The sequence below is a fragment of the Kwoniella mangroviensis genome (assembly GCF_000507465.2).
Source record: "Kwoniella mangroviensis CBS 8507 chromosome 1 map unlocalized Ctg01, whole genome shotgun sequence".
NCBI lineage: Eukaryota > Fungi > Basidiomycota > Tremellomycetes > Tremellales > Cryptococcaceae > Kwoniella > Kwoniella mangrovensis.
The window spans coordinates 307,414-327,423 of record NW_027062533.1 but is presented as its reverse complement, the minus strand read 5'-3'; the positions used below and the strand labels follow the sequence as shown (position 1 = coordinate 327,423).

The 20,010-nt window shown below is 44.8% G+C and overlaps 7 protein-coding genes across 7 annotated transcripts; 5 read left to right on the top strand and 2 right to left on the bottom strand.

Moving 5' to 3' along the window:
* Positions 1-134: 134 nt before the first annotated feature.
* Positions 135-7,951, bottom strand: I203_100109 (uncharacterized protein; the record flags this gene model as incomplete). The annotated part of the gene is made up of 25 exons (XM_065516570.1): positions 135-248; positions 315-394; positions 459-496; positions 569-751; positions 815-870; positions 929-1,027; positions 1,102-1,255; positions 1,306-1,378; positions 1,438-1,642; positions 1,706-1,872; positions 1,931-2,055; positions 2,137-2,450; positions 2,558-2,912; positions 2,979-4,073; positions 4,130-4,424; positions 4,490-4,670; positions 4,728-5,051; positions 5,109-5,723; positions 5,780-5,983; positions 6,048-6,445; positions 6,505-6,894; positions 6,954-7,249; positions 7,303-7,366; positions 7,422-7,495; positions 7,554-7,951. The coding sequence occupies 25 exons, from the start codon at positions 7,949-7,951 to the stop codon at positions 135-137; spliced, it is 6,297 nt and encodes a 2,098-aa protein (XP_065373388.1).
* An 80-nt stretch (positions 7,952-8,031) lies between these two features.
* On the bottom strand, positions 8,032-8,451 carry I203_100108 (uncharacterized protein; the record flags this gene model as incomplete). Its single annotated transcript, XM_019151164.2, has 3 exons — positions 8,032-8,034; positions 8,090-8,124; positions 8,250-8,451. The coding sequence occupies 3 exons, from the start codon at positions 8,449-8,451 to the stop codon at positions 8,032-8,034; spliced, it is 240 nt and encodes a 79-aa protein (XP_018999489.2).
* Positions 8,452-9,381: 930 nt separating this feature from the next.
* On the top strand, positions 9,382-11,614 carry I203_100107 (nucleolar protein 58; the record flags this gene model as incomplete). The annotated part of the gene is made up of 7 exons (XM_019151165.1): positions 9,382-9,500; positions 9,619-9,821; positions 9,887-10,155; positions 10,210-10,291; positions 10,356-10,750; positions 10,813-11,373; positions 11,459-11,614. 7 exons carry the CDS (start codon positions 9,382-9,384, stop codon positions 11,612-11,614), a joined length of 1,785 nt encoding a protein of 594 aa, XP_018999490.1.
* A 466-nt stretch (positions 11,615-12,080) lies between these two features.
* On the top strand, positions 12,081-12,957 carry I203_100106 (uncharacterized protein; the record flags this gene model as incomplete). Its single annotated transcript, XM_019151166.1, has 6 exons — positions 12,081-12,186; positions 12,313-12,419; positions 12,494-12,522; positions 12,638-12,698; positions 12,760-12,803; positions 12,903-12,957. The coding sequence occupies 6 exons, from the start codon at positions 12,081-12,083 to the stop codon at positions 12,955-12,957; spliced, it is 402 nt and encodes a 133-aa protein (XP_018999491.1).
* Positions 12,958-13,394: 437 nt separating this feature from the next.
* I203_100105 (peptidyl-prolyl cis-trans isomerase D) lies at positions 13,395-15,086 on the top strand (the record flags this gene model as incomplete). The annotated part of the gene is made up of 7 exons (XM_019151167.1): positions 13,395-13,487; positions 13,663-13,833; positions 13,912-14,012; positions 14,105-14,327; positions 14,402-14,490; positions 14,567-14,692; positions 14,768-15,086. 7 exons carry the CDS (start codon positions 13,395-13,397, stop codon positions 15,084-15,086), a joined length of 1,122 nt encoding a protein of 373 aa, XP_018999492.1.
* A 431-nt stretch (positions 15,087-15,517) lies between these two features.
* I203_100104 (uncharacterized protein) lies at positions 15,518-16,954 on the top strand (the record flags this gene model as incomplete). Its single annotated transcript, XM_019151168.1, has 7 exons — positions 15,518-15,589; positions 15,663-15,744; positions 15,817-15,890; positions 16,065-16,204; positions 16,280-16,373; positions 16,490-16,679; positions 16,905-16,954. 7 exons carry the CDS (start codon positions 15,518-15,520, stop codon positions 16,952-16,954), a joined length of 702 nt encoding a protein of 233 aa, XP_018999493.1.
* A 388-nt stretch (positions 16,955-17,342) lies between these two features.
* On the top strand, positions 17,343-19,785 carry I203_100103 (uncharacterized protein; the record flags this gene model as incomplete). The annotated part of the gene is made up of 11 exons (XM_019151169.1): positions 17,343-17,566; positions 17,665-17,696; positions 17,752-17,801; positions 17,876-17,996; positions 18,079-18,176; positions 18,256-18,552; positions 18,628-18,855; positions 18,923-19,048; positions 19,141-19,306; positions 19,384-19,406; positions 19,468-19,785. 11 exons carry the CDS (start codon positions 17,343-17,345, stop codon positions 19,783-19,785), a joined length of 1,683 nt encoding a protein of 560 aa, XP_018999494.1.
* Between the last annotated feature and the right edge of the window lie 225 nt (positions 19,786-20,010).

Below are 20,010 nucleotides of genomic sequence, written 5' to 3'. Positions count from 1 at the left end.
TCCTCTGTTCAATCTCAGTTCCAGTTCCATTTTCTGAACACGAAACTCATACTTTTCTGCTTCTCTATTATCGAATATGCTCTCTTTTTAAGCGTCTGAAAGACAACGACACGAGCTATCAGTACTACACAGACTCAATAGGTGAAGATGAACGTACAATACGAATTACCAGCCTGAGCGTAGTTCATAGCACTCAATTCATCTTCCGTAAACTTATCTTGATATTTCTCATGAGTCCTTTTGAATGACTAACATTGATTGAACCACTGTCAGCTTCCTGGCCTACGTGTCAAAAGGGAAAGGGAGACGCTCACAGCTACGCATGATCTGATAGTCGTTGATATTGGTGCAGGATCAGATACTCTCGGAGCCAATACATCTGCGAGTAATTTGGCTAATAGATTGACACGGTGCATCAGCTTCTGGTAAGAAAGAGGGGGAAAAAAGCTGAAACTCACGTATAAATTTAGGTACAGTATAAGGGAACGCTTCGACCCTATTCATCCAAACAACATTCATAAGTTGGACTCCCTGTTGCAAACGGCATGAGGGCAGAAGACCAGCTTACAGAGCAGTAGCTCCCAACACAGCTCCATGAAGCTGTACCAATTTAGCTTGATATTCAGGGTTGATCTGCCCAGGTGCATCCCTTCGTTTAGGTAATACAGTGGATTTGATCTCCCTTGTGAATCGATCTTTGAGGACAACGACCATACTTCGTTGGGAGCATCTCAAGAAACCGCTCAAGGTACTATACGCAAAAGAATGATCAGCTTGGGTACGCTTCCGAATACATTGTAGCTGATAAACTCACGCCGAAGCCATTTCTCGTACTTCCTGATTTGGATCTCTCAAGCATGCCGATACCACCTGTCGACAAAAAAGTTATGAGTTTGCGCCTGCCACTTCCCGGAGGATCAAAACTCACATCCAAACATTTGGCTTTACAAGGTTCAGATAACAACGATAGATTTCTGAAATATACCAAACTCAATACAGGCATGCTATGCATCTTGGTTCGCCAGGACTAGTAGAATTGATGAACACATCAGCATTGAGCCTTCGATTCGTTGTTTGATGGCGAAGGGTGATTGTACTTACAGTAGAGTTCTGTAAGATAGATATCAAAGAACCCATCAACGGTTCAATGAGATCCAGTGCTGGTGTAATTGAGGTAATCACAGCCAACAGTCTTCCAGCTGTACGTTGCAAATCGGCATTATCGTTGAGATCCCTCAATTCGAAGATTGCAGGTCTGTCGTACGCGTCAGCTGTATTTCGATCTCATCGAAATATGCGACTTACAGGATGGAAATAATGTATGGGAAAGTCGCCACCGCATGTACGTCTGATAATTCAACCGACAACCAACTCAAAGCTGCCCGGTAACTCAAGTCAGCTATGCTCATGGAAAAATTCTCGAGATTGTCAACTGACCTGTCAGAGCAGCAGTATCATGAGTAGATAATACAGCCTTTGGCCCATGTGGTCTATCTTCTTTCCATTTACGTAATGAGTCCACTATGTCTTGCAGTTGAGGCATGAAGAGACCACTCCTGATATGCATTAGGTCTTTCTCGTCTGTGGGGTCAGAAAGAATATCGGCTGTCAGGGCAGCGACGGATGGGTACGATGGGTAGAACTATTTGATCAAATCCGGGTCTTTTAGCAGATAAAGACACGAATTAAGCAGAGTAAGACACACCTTGAGTTGATCAATCGCATTCAAAACTGAAGCCATCAACCCTCTGACTTCCGCGTAAGGACAGGCAACAGATTTGAAGTACAGCTCGGCGAATTCATCTGCCCAAGCGTTGAAACGCCATTGTAAGCATCGAACGACCGATCTGACAAGTTGGACTCTTCTTGCCACTATAGTAAAATATTGCGGGTTAGTCCTGTCATATCATACAAATGACTAGCTACTCACAGTCAAAGGCTGATCCACCTTGGAAATCAGCATTGAGCGCTGTGTTGATACAGAAGTCTACTAAAGGTTTGAATCGTCGAGGATCTTGATCACAAAGTATATATTCAATCGAGATATCCCAGCATCTATTGTAAAATAACCATTAGTTTCAACACCATATTGCATTCACTTGAAGTAACATGGAAGAGTGGAAATGATCGACTCACTTGATTGTATCATGTCTGATATTCCCAAACAACTCCTGCAACTTCCCTTCAAACCAGCCCCAGAACTCTTTCCTGTCTTTCCCAGACCATTCCATCGAGCCTCTCACTAAACCAGCCAAGAATTCCCACATCGCTCGGGTCTTATGCCTATCATATACTTTGGTAGATTCCATCTCTGCCAAGTATCCCTCAACAATGGGTCTGATCGAGTGGTATATCGGTGGACCATATAACTGGGTAAGGGCAAGGATGAAATCTATATGTGTAGCTGAGGGGTAGTTCCTCTCTGACTCTTGAGCCCAATGATCCGCGACCTAGCAAATCCAGGGTATCTATTAGCGATGATTATTCTTATACTTGAAACTGTTCTCTCCGACACTGAGAACATCAGACTGTACAATCAAGCAGCCACTGCACTCACCTTCTTCCACCACCCCTCCTCTTTCCAGATCCCTTCGATCAGTTCCTTTCCAGGTACCGAACCCGCCTCACACTCCCAGATCTCTTCGTCCCACTTACTCAAGCGAGAAACTTCAATCTTCTTACCCCAAGCCAACCAGCCTGTCTCTTGTCTATCCTGTAGCAGAGCCTGACTTTCATCTTCAGGTAATGGTTCTCTAAAGGATGCAAGATACTTCTCGGTGAATGCACGTGACGTATCCGTCAATTCAATCTCTTTTGAAAATACATCAATGGGTTCTTCGAGGAATAAGAGTTCTTCCGATCCTTGACATAATGATCTGAGGGCGATATGGAACAGTAGTCGGGTTATACCACTGGAGTGTGGCAGAATGATATCAGCTGGAAAGCGAACGCGGAAGCACATCTGATGTGTAACTCACACAGTACCATAATCCCTAATTCTAGGATGAGGGTTCTGTACATTACCCATGAAGTACCCTGCTAATCTCTTATCTGTAGGTTTATCCCTTCTCATAACCGTCAACAAGAATCTACTAGCCGATAAGACATATCTCCAATTCAATCCTGGTGTATTGGCGATTTCCAATACCTTATCAACAAAGATATCCCACTGTTGATCTTGGTGTGTCAACCTATCAGTCGTTCCCTGATGGATTTTGTCTATGATTGATCGATCAGGTTGATAGCACAACAAAGAAGCTAAGCTATCCGCGGCAGCATGCACCTTCTCGGTTCGGATATCCATATCGAACGAAGTAGGCTCTTTGATCCTTTGAATCAGCTCGTCCGTCGCTTTCGCTACTAAAGCCTGTACAGAAGCTTTATTCTCATGATGAGCGCCCAAAAGGCATTGAGTGAGTTGAAGTAGCTGTCTCCAGTCTTTCGCAATTCGATGTAGTCCCATGTGATTATATCGTAACACGTACAAAGCACCTTTCATGATATCAGGATCCGTACCAGGTTGAAGGGCATCGAAGAGCGTAGGGGAACATAGTATCCAAGTTCCCCGGTAAAGCTTGGCGATTGTATCAAGCGTACTTTGACTTGATCGACGTACTCGAACAAAAGGTGATAGGCAGAAATCGAGTATGTTGACTATCAACTTATCATCTAATTCCGATCGGACTCGATAGTATGCCAGGGTGGTCAATCGATTTTGATGATGCACCGATGCAGCAGCTAAGAAGATTGAACGATGATGTTTTCGTTGTGACTCGTACATCTTCTTGGTGGCCATCATACCGGTGTATGCGTTCTGAGCACTAGAGAATTGCTTTGATCGCACGCCATATGCGGTAAGATATGTACCGATGGTTGTGACAAGTAGCTTCACAGTATCGACTGAATTGTCAGATTGACCGGCATTTCGCATCGCCGTTGCTGCCCGATGCAAGGTTTCGCCGACCCGAGCCCGGAATCCTGCGACATGTTGATAACGGGGATCATCGGGATTGGTAAGGATGAGGCCTGATTTGTATGGCGGCGGCAGCTTGAGGATTTCTTGGGGAAGGAATCTATGTAAAGGATCACTATCAGCTGACTCTAATCATCATGAATCAGCTAGACCCACGAAGGCGCCTTAGCTCCACCAATCTTCCTAGCTTCAATCTCAGCTATGAGGTTATATGTACCCCTCAAGATCTTATCAATAACATTGATAGATCGACAAAACTCATTACTCCAGACCTTATCTCCGTACGAAGGGTTATCCAACAAGCTGTTGAGCTTTTGAGCTGCTTGATCCGCTATACCAATTATATCAAAGGCCATTTCGATATCTTGTGCAGTCGGGAGACGCCAGTCAGGCTTGACTTCGGATGGACGATATAATTTACCCCAATAGAGCGTATGATTAAGCTTGAAATCTGTGGTGAGAGTTGACTGTCAGTGTTCTGCTTTATTGCAAAAATCCGTGTACGGAACAACTCACCTTCACTTTGGTAAACATCATCATTCAACCCTCGCATATCCTTAAAGTAAATGGAAGTCAACGAGCTTACTGACTTCTCTAAAATCTTGCCAGTCCACTGCCACCCTCTCTCTGACAGGGTCGTATCAATCATGATTCTGAGTAACTCCATATATTGATCCTTGATCTCTGGATCAGACAGCTAAATACCAAAACAGGCATGTCAGCTGAAGTGGATCAAGAAACCAGTCAGACGCACAGTAATTCTACCAGGGATCAGCATTCCAATCAAGATCGATTGCCACCAGTGCAAACCAGCATCAGCAGGTAGAGGGATACTAGTCGTGGTGGTTCGCAGTGAGGATGCACCAGTCTTGAGTTCATGTATGATCCGTTGTTTACAAATCGGGAAAAGTTTGGCGAATACCTTGGTAGCATTTGCAGAGGCGAGATTTCTGACGAGTTCACCGACCGCATCGACGGCGTTGGCCCGACATGTGGTAGTCGCATATTCTGCTACTTGCTCGAGGGCAGCGTCGAACAGTTTATCGTCAAGAGCAGCGAATACGCCTCCGCAAGTGTGCTGAGCCAAACAGTCAGTTAGATACCTAATCTCCCTTTCCAGAGAAGAATAGCTCACCAAAACACTTGATAAGGTCAATGCCTCGGTTTTCCCGCCTGCCCTACCGCTCTTTCCTCCTTCTTCAGGTAAGTTGGAAAAGAGCAGTAACACTTTTCCTAAGAATTCAGGCACCCAATCTCTGAAAGCGGAAGTGGCAAATCTGACTCTGCCGTTGACTTCTTCAGGTGAGAGATCTTCCATCTCATGTTGGACAGGATCATTTGGATCATCTGCAACTTGAGGCCTGGGCGTCTTCCTTACTGCCCGAGGTCCAGGGGTGGCATTATTTTCTTCGTCGTTATCTGAGATATCCGCCATGTGGATAAAATCTACCATGTTCGAGATAGCCATACATGCTAAGCCGGTTTTGGCAGGATCGTTCAGGTCGATACCCGGAAGTAACAAAGCGAATATATCGGCAACGTACATTCCTCCGAAACGCCATATTTGTCGAGCAGTGAGAGGTTGAGAGAGTGCTGCGAGAGCATAGGTCACAGCTGGTGTACGTTGGGTTTCCTCGAGTCCTTGAAGTGAAGGTACAGCTCTTTCCATCATAGCCGGCATGATGAGATCCGGCCCAAGCAGAGACAACTTTTTTAGAGCTGAGATGGCAGGAGTGACAGAGTTCATGTCCTGCAAGATCAAGCTCATCAGTTGCAACTTCCTCATTTCATAGCAGCCATACTCGCCTTGTTGAACATAGAAGTCAAAGCTAGCGGTCTCAAGCATAACACGAATTCTCTCTTGATGTCGGGGGTCAGCCGCCACGCCACTGGAGTGCGGCAATCTGGTTCCTCTTCAGACTTCCATCTCTCGACGAAATTGCTCGCGAGATGCGAGAGGAACGTCGTGAGGAACACAGACCAATGCCCAGAGTTTGACGGGTGGAAAAACTGTTCCTTTTATCAGCTTTGATTGGTTTGGTTTGGTAAATCTTCAGCTGAAGTATACACTTACGGTCTCACAACTGGTCAATAGCTTGCTTAGATGATCTAAAGCCTTACTTCCTGCTAGATACCTCCTATTTGCTTCACTCTTCTGTCCAGCGACAGCTAAGCTATCACTACTTCCGGATCGCGACATACTTGATCCGTTCTGCAATCTAGCAATAGCAGGCTGGACAAGGGCCGGAGTTGGCGCAGACGAGAGCATGGGAGTAGCTGTACCCGTAGCAAATCCAGAAGGTAGAACCGCAAAGGGTGAATCTTCCGACATCGAGAAAACTATAGTCTCAGCCAATGATTGCACTCTATCTATAGGTTTCTTCGCATCGAGTATCTTCTTCGATGTTCTTCCATCAGCCATAGTGACGGACATGGAGTTCTGCGAGGCTATGCTACCTCCAACGGGGACATCTAAAATGGTATAGCGTCAGTTATCTCCCGAGAAATGCAGGATTGAGCAGAAAACTGACTGAGCGATCTTAGGCATTTCGACATCAGAAATTCGAACTCCTGATCACTGAAGATACCGACATCTTTCCTGATTCCACCCCAATTAGGATCTGCTAATATCTCTTCTGGGGGTAACATGCTTTCCTTTGCCCAATAATTGACCCCATCCTCATCTTCTTCAACTTCTCCTGCTACCTCCAATAACCTGATTTTGTGATTCCTCATTCTCCTTCGGACACTTGGGTTGTTCTCCTGTTCGTCGGGTGTGTTATGGGTGCCCTTGGGAATTCGGTTGATGACTGATGGATCAGATTTACCAGGATCGACATGAGCAATTGCCAATTGGCCCATCAGGTCGGAAGCTTGATCATCCCATAAACCACTATTTAGACCATGCCATAGCCGGAAGACTGCGAGTCAAGATCAGCTCACCATGCTTTCGAAACGCAATCGACATGCAAGTACTTACTGACTGGTAACCATTTCTGACAATGAGAGATGGGTAAGAAGTGCACTAGGAAAGTTTGGGTGGCCAGGATGGAATCCATAGAAGGCTCGAGCTTAGGTAATATCTCTTCGAGCATCTCATCGACATCCTCTGGATGGAAGAACCTCTGGGCTGATTCAGCAACATTAAGGAAGGAAGGGGCAAGATTGACGGAATGACGAGCGAGTTTGTTGGGATGAGGGAACAGTTCGAAATACAAGGCATCGTATAATGGACGCCAGGGGATGCGGAAGTCGTATATATTCAGAGAGCGATCACTGTGGACTGACGTTCAGCTCTGTCTGGGGTACAAAGAGGACAGCTGACTGACCCTATGAGATTGATGAACTGATTGCTGGCATCTTCAATGAAAGAAGAGGATAGACCAGGGAGGACTGAAGAATGATCATCAGCTTGTTTCATCCTGCGTTTTGTATGCGATAAGCTCACAGATAATCTCGTAATACACGAAAATCAATTTGATCTTGATATCTCGTTTCATAGGGTAACCCATACTCATCCAGCTACACAAGACGAGGAGGTTAGCTACAGGGAAGGAATCGGTTGACCTCTTTCACTTACATAGATAAAGCCGAATCCCAAACCCTGAAACCCATCCCATATTCTCTAGCCTTGATACACTCTATCATCCTACACAAGATCAACTCCAACTTATCATCCATCTCCGCCAGAGATTCCACCTCGTACGGTAGGGAGAGTGGTAGACCAAGACATGATAATCTTGGGTCGTCGGACTGATCGTTTGGAGGTAAAGCAGAGGGCCCATAGCCAAGTACAGTAGAGGGTTTCGAGGGGCAAGGTTCAGAGGGATGGTCGTGGTCGAATGGAGGACATGGGATCGGTGGCGTAGCAATATGATCGATTGGCCAGTGGCGACATGAGTGACGGTTTGGGAATTTGTGGTAGGTCACATGGAAATGAGCACGATGGAGGGATTGTATAGTAGGGGAAGATGACATTGTCAGATGTCAGATGAATTGGACAGACGAAAGAGGAAATGGAGAAGCAGGATGGATGCTTACATCCTGTAATGACTTTTTCACTCCATCCTTAGTATATGATTCTCCTAGCCTATTGGGCGTGGAGGAGGGCCAAACCTCGCCCATTTGAAAATCGATCTCCTCTTCTTCAGCTGACAATCACAAGGTTAAAGGGAGGTTGGAAGATCGTGTATGTGGAGTGAATGATGTGGAGCAACAGTTCAATCAATCAGCTTGGTTGTCCTCTTAAAGACAATCAGAGAGTATTCGTACTAACCAGACAGGTATTCCTCTTCAAGTTTTGCTATTTCCTCCTCGATATCGATATCCTCCTCACCTTCGTAATATTCGTCGTCGTATGAGAATGCACCTGATTCAAGTGCGGCGTGAGTACCGTAAGAAGGTCGGGTAGTCGGTTGTTTGGCAGGAGGTAAGAGAGGTATGTTTGATTCTAATTGATTGTCAAGATTGATCAGCATCTATACAACGCTATTGTTCGGTTCATGACCAAGGAATGTACCGAACAATAATAAAAAGGTATCGCGATGATTGACGTATTTTATATATGTGTGATGAGGAGGGTACTAACTTGTGTGACGCTGAGCTGGCCTTGTATACCGAAGGCGATGATGACCTCTCTTCGACTTGCTATTGTTCTCTCTCGAACAATTAGCAAGTGTCGGTATGTCAGCTGTCGAATTTGTGGATAAGGTCGAGGTCGATGTCGATGTCGATGTCAGTGACGTCTGATTGGGGTTCCTTTGAGACGTCACCACCATAGGCCAAGTGATCTGACTCCGACTGAGACTGCACAGAGTAGGGATATTCTGATAGTGTGTTTGTTTTATCTTTGTGGTCACGTTGAGAAGCTTGTGAGTCGTCCTACCTCGTTTCTTTCTTCCCTTGCTATACTGCACTCTCGCTTTGCAATTGTCATCATCAGCTCTGTAACTCGTGAATCGCTTGCGATGCTTGTCAAAGGGTGAATGCGGGGGCGGACATCTCCACTTGAGGTTGAGCTCGGGTATCACCATATCTCCGAGACAGTTCTCAGAGTGATGTGGATATATTCCCGAGTGATGCAATGTTCAGGTACCGCTCTCCCAAAATGATAAAGGGGGGTTCATGGTTTGAATTTCTGAAAAAAGAATTTACGATTTTGGCGCAAGTCATCTCCATAGCTTGACTCCCTCATCGTCGTCTCAGCAAAATACTCCTTCACCCGCTCGTCTCCAAAAGCATAGACTTGTCCAAAACCCAACACAACGGGAGCACCGCATCAAGGCTTTACGACAAGCGATAAAGTCTGTGTAGAAACTAATTATCAAAAGGAGAAAACATCCTACAGCCCACCCTACCGCCCGACCCCTAACCTCTAACATCCTTCCGCCTCAACGACAACCGCCATCATGCTCGTCCTTGCCGAAACATCAGTCGGTTTTGTAGTCTTCAAGCTTAGCAATGACGCCAAGATTGACTCAAAAGATCTATGGAAGGAATTTGAGACGCCTGAGGGAGCCAACAAAGCGTGAGTGGGGCCTATGCCATCAACCTCCCTATCTAAGTGATAGGTCTAATCCCAACATGGGTTGCGTTCAACTTTCACTGCGTGCTATGCAGCTGACAAGTTCTATCTCTGGATGTAGCCTCAAAGTACAAGCCATTCAACGATTCACCTCTACCGCCACTGCCGTCGAAGATCTCGCTGCTATCCAAGATGGTCGATTGACCGATTCCCTATCCAAGTTCCTCGTAGATGTAGCTGGTGGATCTGGTGAGGCTGACGGAGAGAAAAAGAAGAAGAAGAAGAAGTTGGAAGAGATGTTGGTTGTATCCGATCCTAAACTTGGTACGTCCCCATGACCCAACATCTCCTTGACATTGAGCTGATTGCTATACTTTACTATTTCGTAGCTGGAACAATCAATAAAACACTTTCTATCCCTGTACTCTCCGATTCATCCACCCAAGATCTCTATAGAGGTATCAGACAACAACTCGCCTCTTTACTTGGTGGAGTCGACCAAAAAGATCTCAACACAATGTCTTTGGGTTTAGGTCACTCTTTATCCCGTTTCAAGCTCAAATTCTCAACTGATAAAGTAGATACTATGGTCATCCAAGCTATTGCTTTGTTAGATGATTTGGACAAGGAAATCAACATATACTCTATGAGAGTCAAGGTGGGCTCATGTCAATTGCGTTGACTGTGGACTGTCGCTGATATAAATGAACAGGAATGGTATGGATGGCATTTCCCCGAAATGGCTAAAATCATCGTTGATAATCTCGCCTACGCTCGAGTCGTTAAAGCTATGGGTAAGTTAGGCTTTGAACTACTTTTCGGAGCCGGAATTTCAGCTTAATTTTCTTTTTCTTGTAGGTTTCCGAACCAACGCATCATCCACCTCATTCGAACTCATTCTCCCAGAAGACCTCGAAGCCACTATAAAAGCTGCCGCAGAACTGTCCATGGGTACTGAAATCTCCGACTCTGATATGGCTCATATCAACTCGTTGTGTGATCAAGTCATCTCCATCACCGAATACCGAACTCAGTTATCTGAATACCTCAGGAATCGAATGCAGGCGATCGCACCTAACCTTACCGCCTTGGTCGGTGAATTGGTAGGAGCAAGGTTGATATCTCATGCAGGTTCGCTCATGAACTTGGCCAAACACCCTGCATCAACTGTTCAAATTCTTGGTGCTGAGAAAGCTCTGTTTAGAGCTTTGAAGACGAAACATGATACTCCCAAATATGGTTTGATTTACCATGTGAGTTGACATCTTGATCTATATCAGAACATGAGCTGATGTAGTGGGTGGTGATGAATAAGGCATCGTTGATCGGTCAAGCCCCTCAAAAACTGAAAGGAAAAATGGCCAGAATGGTAGCTACCAAAGCAGCTCTATCTATCCGTGTGGATGCTTTGTCAGATGCGGAATCTCGTTCGGAAGCTACTTCAGCAGAAGTTGGAATAACGAATCGAGTCAAACTTGAATCTCGTCTAAGAGCATTAGAACATCAAGCTGGTATTCAATCTGTCCGAAAAGTAACTTCGGGAGTTAACGGTAGATCACAACCTAAGTTCGAACTTGGCAATAATGGATCTGGATCATACAATGCCAACACGGATAACTTACCTTTAGACAGTGTGAATGGAATGTTACCTACTCAACCTCAAACTGCCGTTAAGAAGGCTGTGGAAGCTGTGTTGGAAGTGAAGGAGGAGAAGCGAGCGGAGAAGTCGGATGACAAAGAGAGCAAGAAAGATAAGAAGAAGAAGAGGAAGTCCGAGGCTGCTGTTGGGGATGTCACGATGGATGATGCGGATGAAAGTATGGTAGCTGGTGAGACCAAGGAGGAAAGAAAGGCAAGGAAAGAAGCTAAGAAAGCTGTGAGTGCTGCTACCTCCTCCTGCTCTGGTCCAATACATTTAAGGAAATACCGATCATTGCTGACAGTCATACTTGAATTCACAGGCCAAAGCAGCTAAGAAAGCTGCAGAGGAGAACGGAGACTCAGACAAGAAATCCAAGAAGAGGAGAGCGGACGAATCGGAAGTGGGAGATGCGAGTGTGGTAGTTGATGGTGAGAAGAAAAAGAAGAAGAAGAAGAGAGATTCGGAAGCTGCTTAACCTCCATCTTTTATTTGCACTTGCATTTGATATTCATACTTTAGCATTTTTCTTTCTTTTTCGTCAGTTTTCCTATCTATTTTTATTCCTTCCGATATTCTTGGATCAAGGGATGTGTATGCACTGAGATACCCTCTGTATGCCGCATTGATAGTGTGATACGATTCACGCAGACGTCCAGACTATTGATCGGTAGACGAACAGAGTTGACATGTGTTGATTCTATATATGATTTGCAAATTATCACCAAAAGATGGGATGATTCCAGGAAGTGGTTTTTCCTATAAGTAAACTAAGCGACGGCTAAATCAGCAACCTTTGAGTGTTGATATGTACCACAGAAAACGAAGAACACATAATTGTGCATGCATATTCTGGAATAATAATACGAGCGCCGAACGATCTTGTATACTCTATTCTCTTGAAACAGAACATATAAACAATCTTCGTTCGACATTAAATCATCATGGCCTCATCAAGCAAAACCAACGCTGGAACTGGTTCACTCATCCAGATATTTCCTTCGGTAAATTCATTACCTCTTGTAAACACAAAACCAGGCGCATGGGTCTGTGAGTGTACTGAATCAATCATATCGACTATCTCATGTCCTGGTCTTGTAGAACAGTCTTGATCTGAACGTATATGCAATCGACTTGATCAAGGTGATTAGGACTGACTGTTCTGGCATCATTTAGGCGATCTCGGTTCAGCGGAGATAAGCGACCAGCCATATACTGGAGGGATATTCGTTAAAGATGAACTGGCCCAGGATTTGGATAGTGACAGTTTCCCAGTGAATGAGGTGGGTAGATTACATAGAGCTGTGAACAGAAACTACGGAATAGAAAGAGAATGCAACTAATATTGATATCTTAGTGGAAATACATCTTAGAAGGAGAATGGCAGTGAGTGATATTCCAGTCCAGTACCACCAAATCCTACCTCGCACTACTACCTGTCAATCAATAATTTTAGTTGAAGTCATAACCGCTTTTATTGATCATTGATGTTTGATCTTAGTATGGTACAAAACGGTAAGAAGTCGATCGCCAAAGCTGGTGACGTAGTGTTCGTACCTAAAGTAAGTCCAAGAACCCATCCCTTGTCGACACATTTTGTAGACTGAGGATATATCTCGATAGGGAGCTGCCTTCTTATCGCTCAAGAACCCATTCAAGGCTTTCTTGTGAGTGCTCAATCAATTCGCAAGCATTGTATCTCCTTTATAACATTGTATTATTCAGATCAAGCAAAACTGACCTATTGTTCTGTTGATGACATTTAGTGTCACCAATCGTGGCGGAGTAAATCATGAGCCATATGCCAAAGCGAAATTGTGATTCCAAATCCATCATTGGATTGTCAGGAATGTAGGGTTCAGATTCTTCCCATCCCTTTCAATAGACTATAGACTATAGACCATAGACTGGCATAGACTGTCCGCATCAATGAATCAATCGATGATCATGTATTCATTCTTACTACTGTACTGTCTGTCTATGGGATGAGCTTTATCCCGTAACATATCCCGAGAGTCCCGTCGAATGTGGAGTCTCCACAGTCACTAGAAATTGCTCGAAATTGACGATATATACAGTAAATGTAGTTGGACTTGTTGACCAAATCTCAATCCGCGATACATCTATCTCTCTACCTCTATTTGGTCCATCTCTTCCACCTAGCATAGACCGAGAACGATATATCAATCACACAGCCCCTTCTCCTCTCTACTCCTACTTCCATCTCTTTCAGCTCTAATAAATCACCCAGAAACACAATGCCCAACACCATCACTTACTTTGACATCACCATCGGAGGTTCGCCGGCTGGCCGACTGACCTTTGAGCTCTTTGATGATGTGGTACCTAAGGTGAGTAGGATTTCCTCTCGTGTGGACCATATTCGTCTCTCTTCGTCTCGTTTGCTCCCCTCCCACCCTTCATTTCATGTCTGATTTCGTCATACTCCTGAAGACCCTTCATATCTCTCATTGATGGTGCTACCTCGGTGTACCGGCATACTGATCTACTTTCGGCTTCATGTAGACCGCAGACAACTTCAAACACCTCTGTCTAGGAGACAAGACCAACTCTTCCGGTCGAAAGCTCGCATACGAAGGATCGATCTTTCACAGATGCATAAAGAGTTTCATGCTTCAGGGAGGTGACTTTACGAATGGGAATGGTACAGGTGGTGAATCAATCTACGGAGAAAAGGTGCGCTGGACTGATCTTTGCCTTGATAAATCGTTCATGCGCAATGTGCTAAATACGTGTTTGTTTCTGGTGGAGTAGTTTGAAGATGAGGGATTCACGTTGAAACACGATAAACCAATGTTACTGTCCATGGCTAATGCTGGACCTAACACCAATGGATCTCAATTCTTCATTACTACGTGAGTGTAGACTGCGGCATACCTCATTTTCCATCGAAACATCGTACAAGGATATGTATCAAACCAGTGCTTATAGTTTGATCTGTGAGTAGCGTCCCAACACCCCACCTTGATGGCAAACACGTAGTGTTCGGTCGGGTGCGATCCAACAAAGGCTTGGTACGACGAATCGAAGCGTTGCCCACTACATCCGATAAACCAGATGAAGAAGTTAAAATCGCCTCTGCTGGTGTGTTGACTCCAGAGGATATCGCTAAAGAGGATGAAGAAAGGAAGAAGGCTCAGGAAGCTAGTGGTGGTGAAGATATCTGGGAGGTGAGTGTCGCTGGAGCTGAAGATGTGTATCTTCGCTTCGTAACTGGTACTGATTGATTTTTTGTGCGGGATAGGACTACCCTCAAGATGAAGAAGGTATAGATGCTGAGAAAGCAGATGAAGCTTTGAGTGTGGCTCTCAAGCTGAAAGATGTCGGTACAAAGTGAGTCATCGAGTCTTTCCGTCTCCAACACGACCTATACGGAACGTTTCAATAATCAAATGTCACTTGTGAATAGAGAATTCAAAGCTGGACAATTCGCTACAGCTTTAGACAAATACCAAAAAGCCTTGAGATACCTTGACGTACATCCCGTCTTACCTGATGATGCCCCTAAAGAACAAGTAGAGGCATTCCGAGCAGCGTGAGTCTATCCCCCATATCTCGACTATCGACGTGGACACAGCGGCATGCTGATATATGTAATATAAACGTACAGTCGAATTCCATTATTGACCAATGCCGCTCTTGCCGCTCTGAAATGTACACCCCCAGCAGCGACCTTGGCGATGATCCTCACCACCCGTGCATTAGCCATTGATGGATTGACGCCAGCAGAAAAAGGAAAAGCATTATACCGAAGGGCTTTAGCTGAGATTCAAAAGAAGGAAGACGAAGAGGCTGAGAAGGACCTCAAGGCTGCTTTGGAGTGTGTACCGGGCGATGCAGGTGTATTGAAAGCTTTGAAGGATGTTGAGCAGAAACGAAAGGAAAGGAGGGAGAAGGAGAGAAAGGCTTTCTCTAAGATGTTTGGATAGAAGTTGATGGATATCTGAATGAGATGCATGATCATTATACGTATGAAAGCGCTTGGGCGGCTTGACTCAAGGTCAATGATCTGAGTCGGTTGAGGGACGGGACGGAAGCCTCTTCATGACACTCACTTCAATGAAGGATCGTGAATTCTCAAGGGCGCTCATTCCTCGACCTTCTACAGTAGCAATTGTTGGTGGATGAGGATGACGTAGATGGAGTTACAATTGGGATTACGACTGGATTCGATTGATTAGATAAATTTCCTAATCACGTGGTATTCTGATTACACCGGAGTGTAGCGCAGGACGAAACATACCGCAAGTTACCATTCCCAATTCTTTCTTGCCCAGTCTTCTGTGTTAATCTCATCATTCTCTCCTTCTTTTCACCTTCCAGACACAGATAGAATAGAAAATAGAGATATCAGTTCAACATGGGAAGACGAATGCCTCGAGTTTACTTGATCCGTCACGGAGAGACGGAATGGTCACTGAACGGTAGACACGTTCGTTCTCTCCTCTCTTCATCAACTGATTTAAGAAAGGATATGCTGATTGTCGTATTGATGGTGTACATAGACCGGTGTGACGGATATCCCTCTGACGGAGAACGGAGAGAAGATGGTCAAAGAGATGAGTCCCAAGATGATGGGTAAGGGAAGTGAGTCGGTATAATCTCGTGATAGCTTATAACGCTGTATGTGAGCTGATCAAAGGGATGTGGAATTCGTAGAATTAATCAACCCTAATCACTTGAGACATATCTTCATCTCTCCTCGTCAGAGAGCACAGAAGACCGCTGAGCTCGTGAGTCATATATCAAAATACGACTCCACCGACGGTCGCGAAGCGAGGTTATCCTCCGCCCGTTTGGACCATGCTCATCACGTCACAAGTTCGGATGGAGTCATTGCGTTTGGTCTGAAATACAACACTTGTATAAGAATTGGAACTAATGCTTTGCTCGCTGTCCCTATATAGCTCTTCGGTGATAACAAACCTCTGAAATGCAATTTCACCACCGAGCCCGACGTCGGTGAATGGGATTACGGGAAATACGAAGGGATGCTCACCAAGGATATCAGGAAAGATAAAGCCGATTGGAATATCTGGGATGACGGGTGAGTGAATAACATGCAGGTTTCTGCCAGGAAGAAGCGCGACACGATTATAATGTATTGATTACCTATTATCAGATGTCCACCAGGAGATACCCCTGGAGAGTCACCTCAACAAATGACCGAGAGGGTTGATAGGGTTATTGCGAAAGTACGAGCTATTCACCAAGCTGTGAGTGCTGTTCGACTCTCTTGGCGCAATATCGCATAATTGAAGCGTTCGCGATATATATCTCAATGATGTGTGTTTAGCTTGAAGCTGATCTCTTGGCTTGTCGATGGATATAGGCCGAAGACGCAGTGGATACACCGGAAGAAGCAGATTACGCAGATGTGATCATCTTCTCCCATGGTCATTTCTCGAGATCGTTCATCGCTAGATGGTGCGATCTACCTATCAAGACTGGATATCATTTCAGTGCGGAAGCTGGTGGTTTGGCTGTATTGGGTTACCAACATAAGACTTTGAAAGAACCTTGTGAGTCTTGTTTATGCATATCCCAATCTTCCTCTATCGTCTTTCCACCTTCGTTTCTTCCTGTCCGCTTCACTATCTCGCATTGCTCCCTGCTTTCCCTCCTATTTGGTTGCAGAGGTACCGGTCCGAAGTAGATCCGTGCAGGCATTTGAACATTCCACACAACTTGATCATCTGACTGTGGAATCAAACTGATGCGATGCTGATGGTTCCTCTTATAACTAGCTCTTCTCGGTCTCAATTGGTACACTGAAGACGCTCTTGAAAGGCGATAGAATGATAGAAAGTTAAGGAGTAAGATAGCAAACACAATGCATGGCTATCTACATATCAACCTAGGTGCGCATGCATGTGTATGACCGACCATGTGAAATTGTCATATGGCATAAACCCTGGTTTTACCCTGTTTATCTTACCATCGGATTTGACCGAGTCCGAGCGTAGACGAAAGATTGCGAATGGGTTTTTGTATCGCGAAAGACCAAAAAAAAGAAAAGAGAACCCGAAGTGTACATTGATGTATATAGTATGTTTGCATTTGTTTTGCCGTTTTGTATTATACTGTCTTCCATTCCTTTCTTAACAAACGGGAAGCTTGGATATCGTCGTAAAATCGAGCTACGTGACTGATTTCTATGAAGGAACGATCAATCGATAACGATCATGGTAAACAAAACAACCGAGACCGAAAGGTCCAGTCTTTTACGGACGACTTCTACCACCTCTGACAATTCATCAGAGGATACAGTCCAAGATATCAATAATCAAAATCAAAGGGATTACGGAGCTGCGGAAGATGGAAATGATCCTGATGATAAGATAGAAGTCAAGAAAGTTGGAAAGAAATTTAAAGAGATATGGCCTATATTCTTGGGATTGACTTCAGCGTGAGTAAATCAAAGCTACAATCTTTTGAAGGCGATTTATCCTCGTTTCATGATTCATCACTGATGTGACCCGATGACTAACTTGACATCAACTGCAGGGTATTCTGTGCAGCATTGTCGATGACGATAGGTAGGTGATATATACCGAATATACGGAACTGATACCTGACTTCACTTAATTGTAGTTGCGAATTTGACCATTGAAATTGGATCGTACTTTCATGCTGGATCACTGGTATGTCACACCAATACAAATCTCATAATCTCCTTGTATACGATGATTCGGGACTGACCATTTGTATTTGACAGGCATCATGGCTAGGCACAGGATTTCTATTAGGTCTAACAGCCATGACACCCTTGTATGGTCGGTTGGCCCAGGTAATGGGTAGGAAAGGTGTGATGTTATTAGCTGTCAATCTGTTTTTGCGTGAGTTACCATCATGTCTGCAATTGCGTTTGCCTTTAGGATGAAGTCCATTTCCTGAACGTTGAGGATGTCTTACTTCTAGTCGGTACGATCATGTGTGCTGTGGCGCCGACGATGGGATTCATGATCGCAGCCAGAGTGATAGCAGGAGCAGGTAGTGGTGGTATCCTCACTGTTTCGGTGAGTCAGCCCCATTGTCACTGATCACATGCGGCCGACTATCGGCTTATACTGAATCTGTCATCGACTTTGTATAAAGGCAATAATCATATCCGACCTCGTGTCATTAGCCGATAGAGGTTTATATCAAGGTGGAACCAATCTCCTTTTCGGTGCAGGATCAGCTTTGGGAGCAGTATTGGGCGGAGCGATCTCTGATAGATTAGGATGGAGAGCTGCATTCTGGCTTCAAGTCCCTCCTGTCATCTTTGCCTTGTTTTTAATTGTATGGAAGGTCAATGTGGATAGGGAAAAGGGAGAGGATGTAGGTGGGGATACTACTTGGGAGAAAATCAAGGGGATAGATTGGGCGGGAAGTGTGTTGTTGATGGTTTCGGTGAGTACGCTCGCAGACGTACATTTCCTTTCGTCTATACTATAGCTAATGTCTGTGATATACTTCATGATACAGATCTCATCCTTCTCCACTTCTTCTTCACTCTGGACCTCATCGCATTACCCTCTCTCGCATCCTCTGCCACTCTCGCTGCTCGTGCTTGCACTCGTGACGTTCCCGTTGTTTATTTGGGTAGAGAAGAAAGCTGCTCATCCGATCTTACCGTTAACGATGTTATCAAGACCTCAACCAAGATTGGTGTTATTGGGTTTCTTCTTGACCACTTTATCTAATTTCTCAAGGGTGAGTGAATGGCCCCTTCTTCTCGTCTTGTTCAAGTCGGTGGCTGACATTGCGATCTCGAGGATAGCTCTACATGCAACCTATTTACCTGCATGTGACTCGAGGGTTGAATGGATCAGAGACTGGTCTACTGTTACTTCCCAGTTCGATCGTCGGATCTTTGAGTTCTCTCTACGCAGGATGGCATATGAGGGTGAGTTGTGGGTCTTACACGAACATACGGCGGGTCCGTTGAGACCAATCAGCTTTGCATAAGGGCTGATCGTCGTACATTTGACTATACAGTTTTGGAGGGAATATAAATGGTTCCAAGCTGGATTTTCGTTTATTCCTTGGCTTCAAGCTTTATCAATCACCTTTTTCTGGGGGCCTTATACGGATAAGAACGAGTTGTGGATCGAGATGGCTTTGGGCTCTTTAGGTGGAGGAATCACTATCACTACTCTGTTGAGTGAGTGACGACATACCTACAAAGGGTATCCCTCTTGATGTCTTTCAGTTCGCTGATCGAATGCAATGCATATTCAGCTTCACTCATAGCTTGTGTAGAGGTGACTTGTGTCTGTAAATGCCAGGTAAACAATACAGAGCTGACTTACTCATACTTATCAGCCCTCCGAGCTATCACTGGCAATCTCAGCATGTTACCTAGCGCGAGCTCTAGGTCAAGTATGCGGGCTATCAATTTCAGCCTGCATCCAGCAGACCATCTTACTTTCATCTTTAACCTCAAGAATCCCCGATGATTTGGATTTAGTGAGGAAGATCATACAGGAACCAGCAGAGATATTACCCGTGTTAAGTGAAGGATTGAAATTACAAGCCAAATTGGCTTATCTGGATAGTATAAGAAGTGTTTTCGCGTTTGTGGTTTGTGGGGGAGTGGGGTTATCGATTGTCTGTTTGAGTGTGAGGGGTAAGAAGTTATAAGCATTTAAGCAGAAGGGGAGGGTCAGTTTGTGGTCGGGGTGTATTACGTTGTTCGACTCGTTGTTGGTGTACAAACTCGAGTAGGGTCCAACTGGGTTCTTGATAGAGGTAGACAATAGATTATAACAGAGACACGTTGCTTTCTTGGTACGGTATTCTTTCTGCTATAGATATCATCATCACTATGTTCATGTCTCGACTTCCACCTCTTAACGATCAACCATC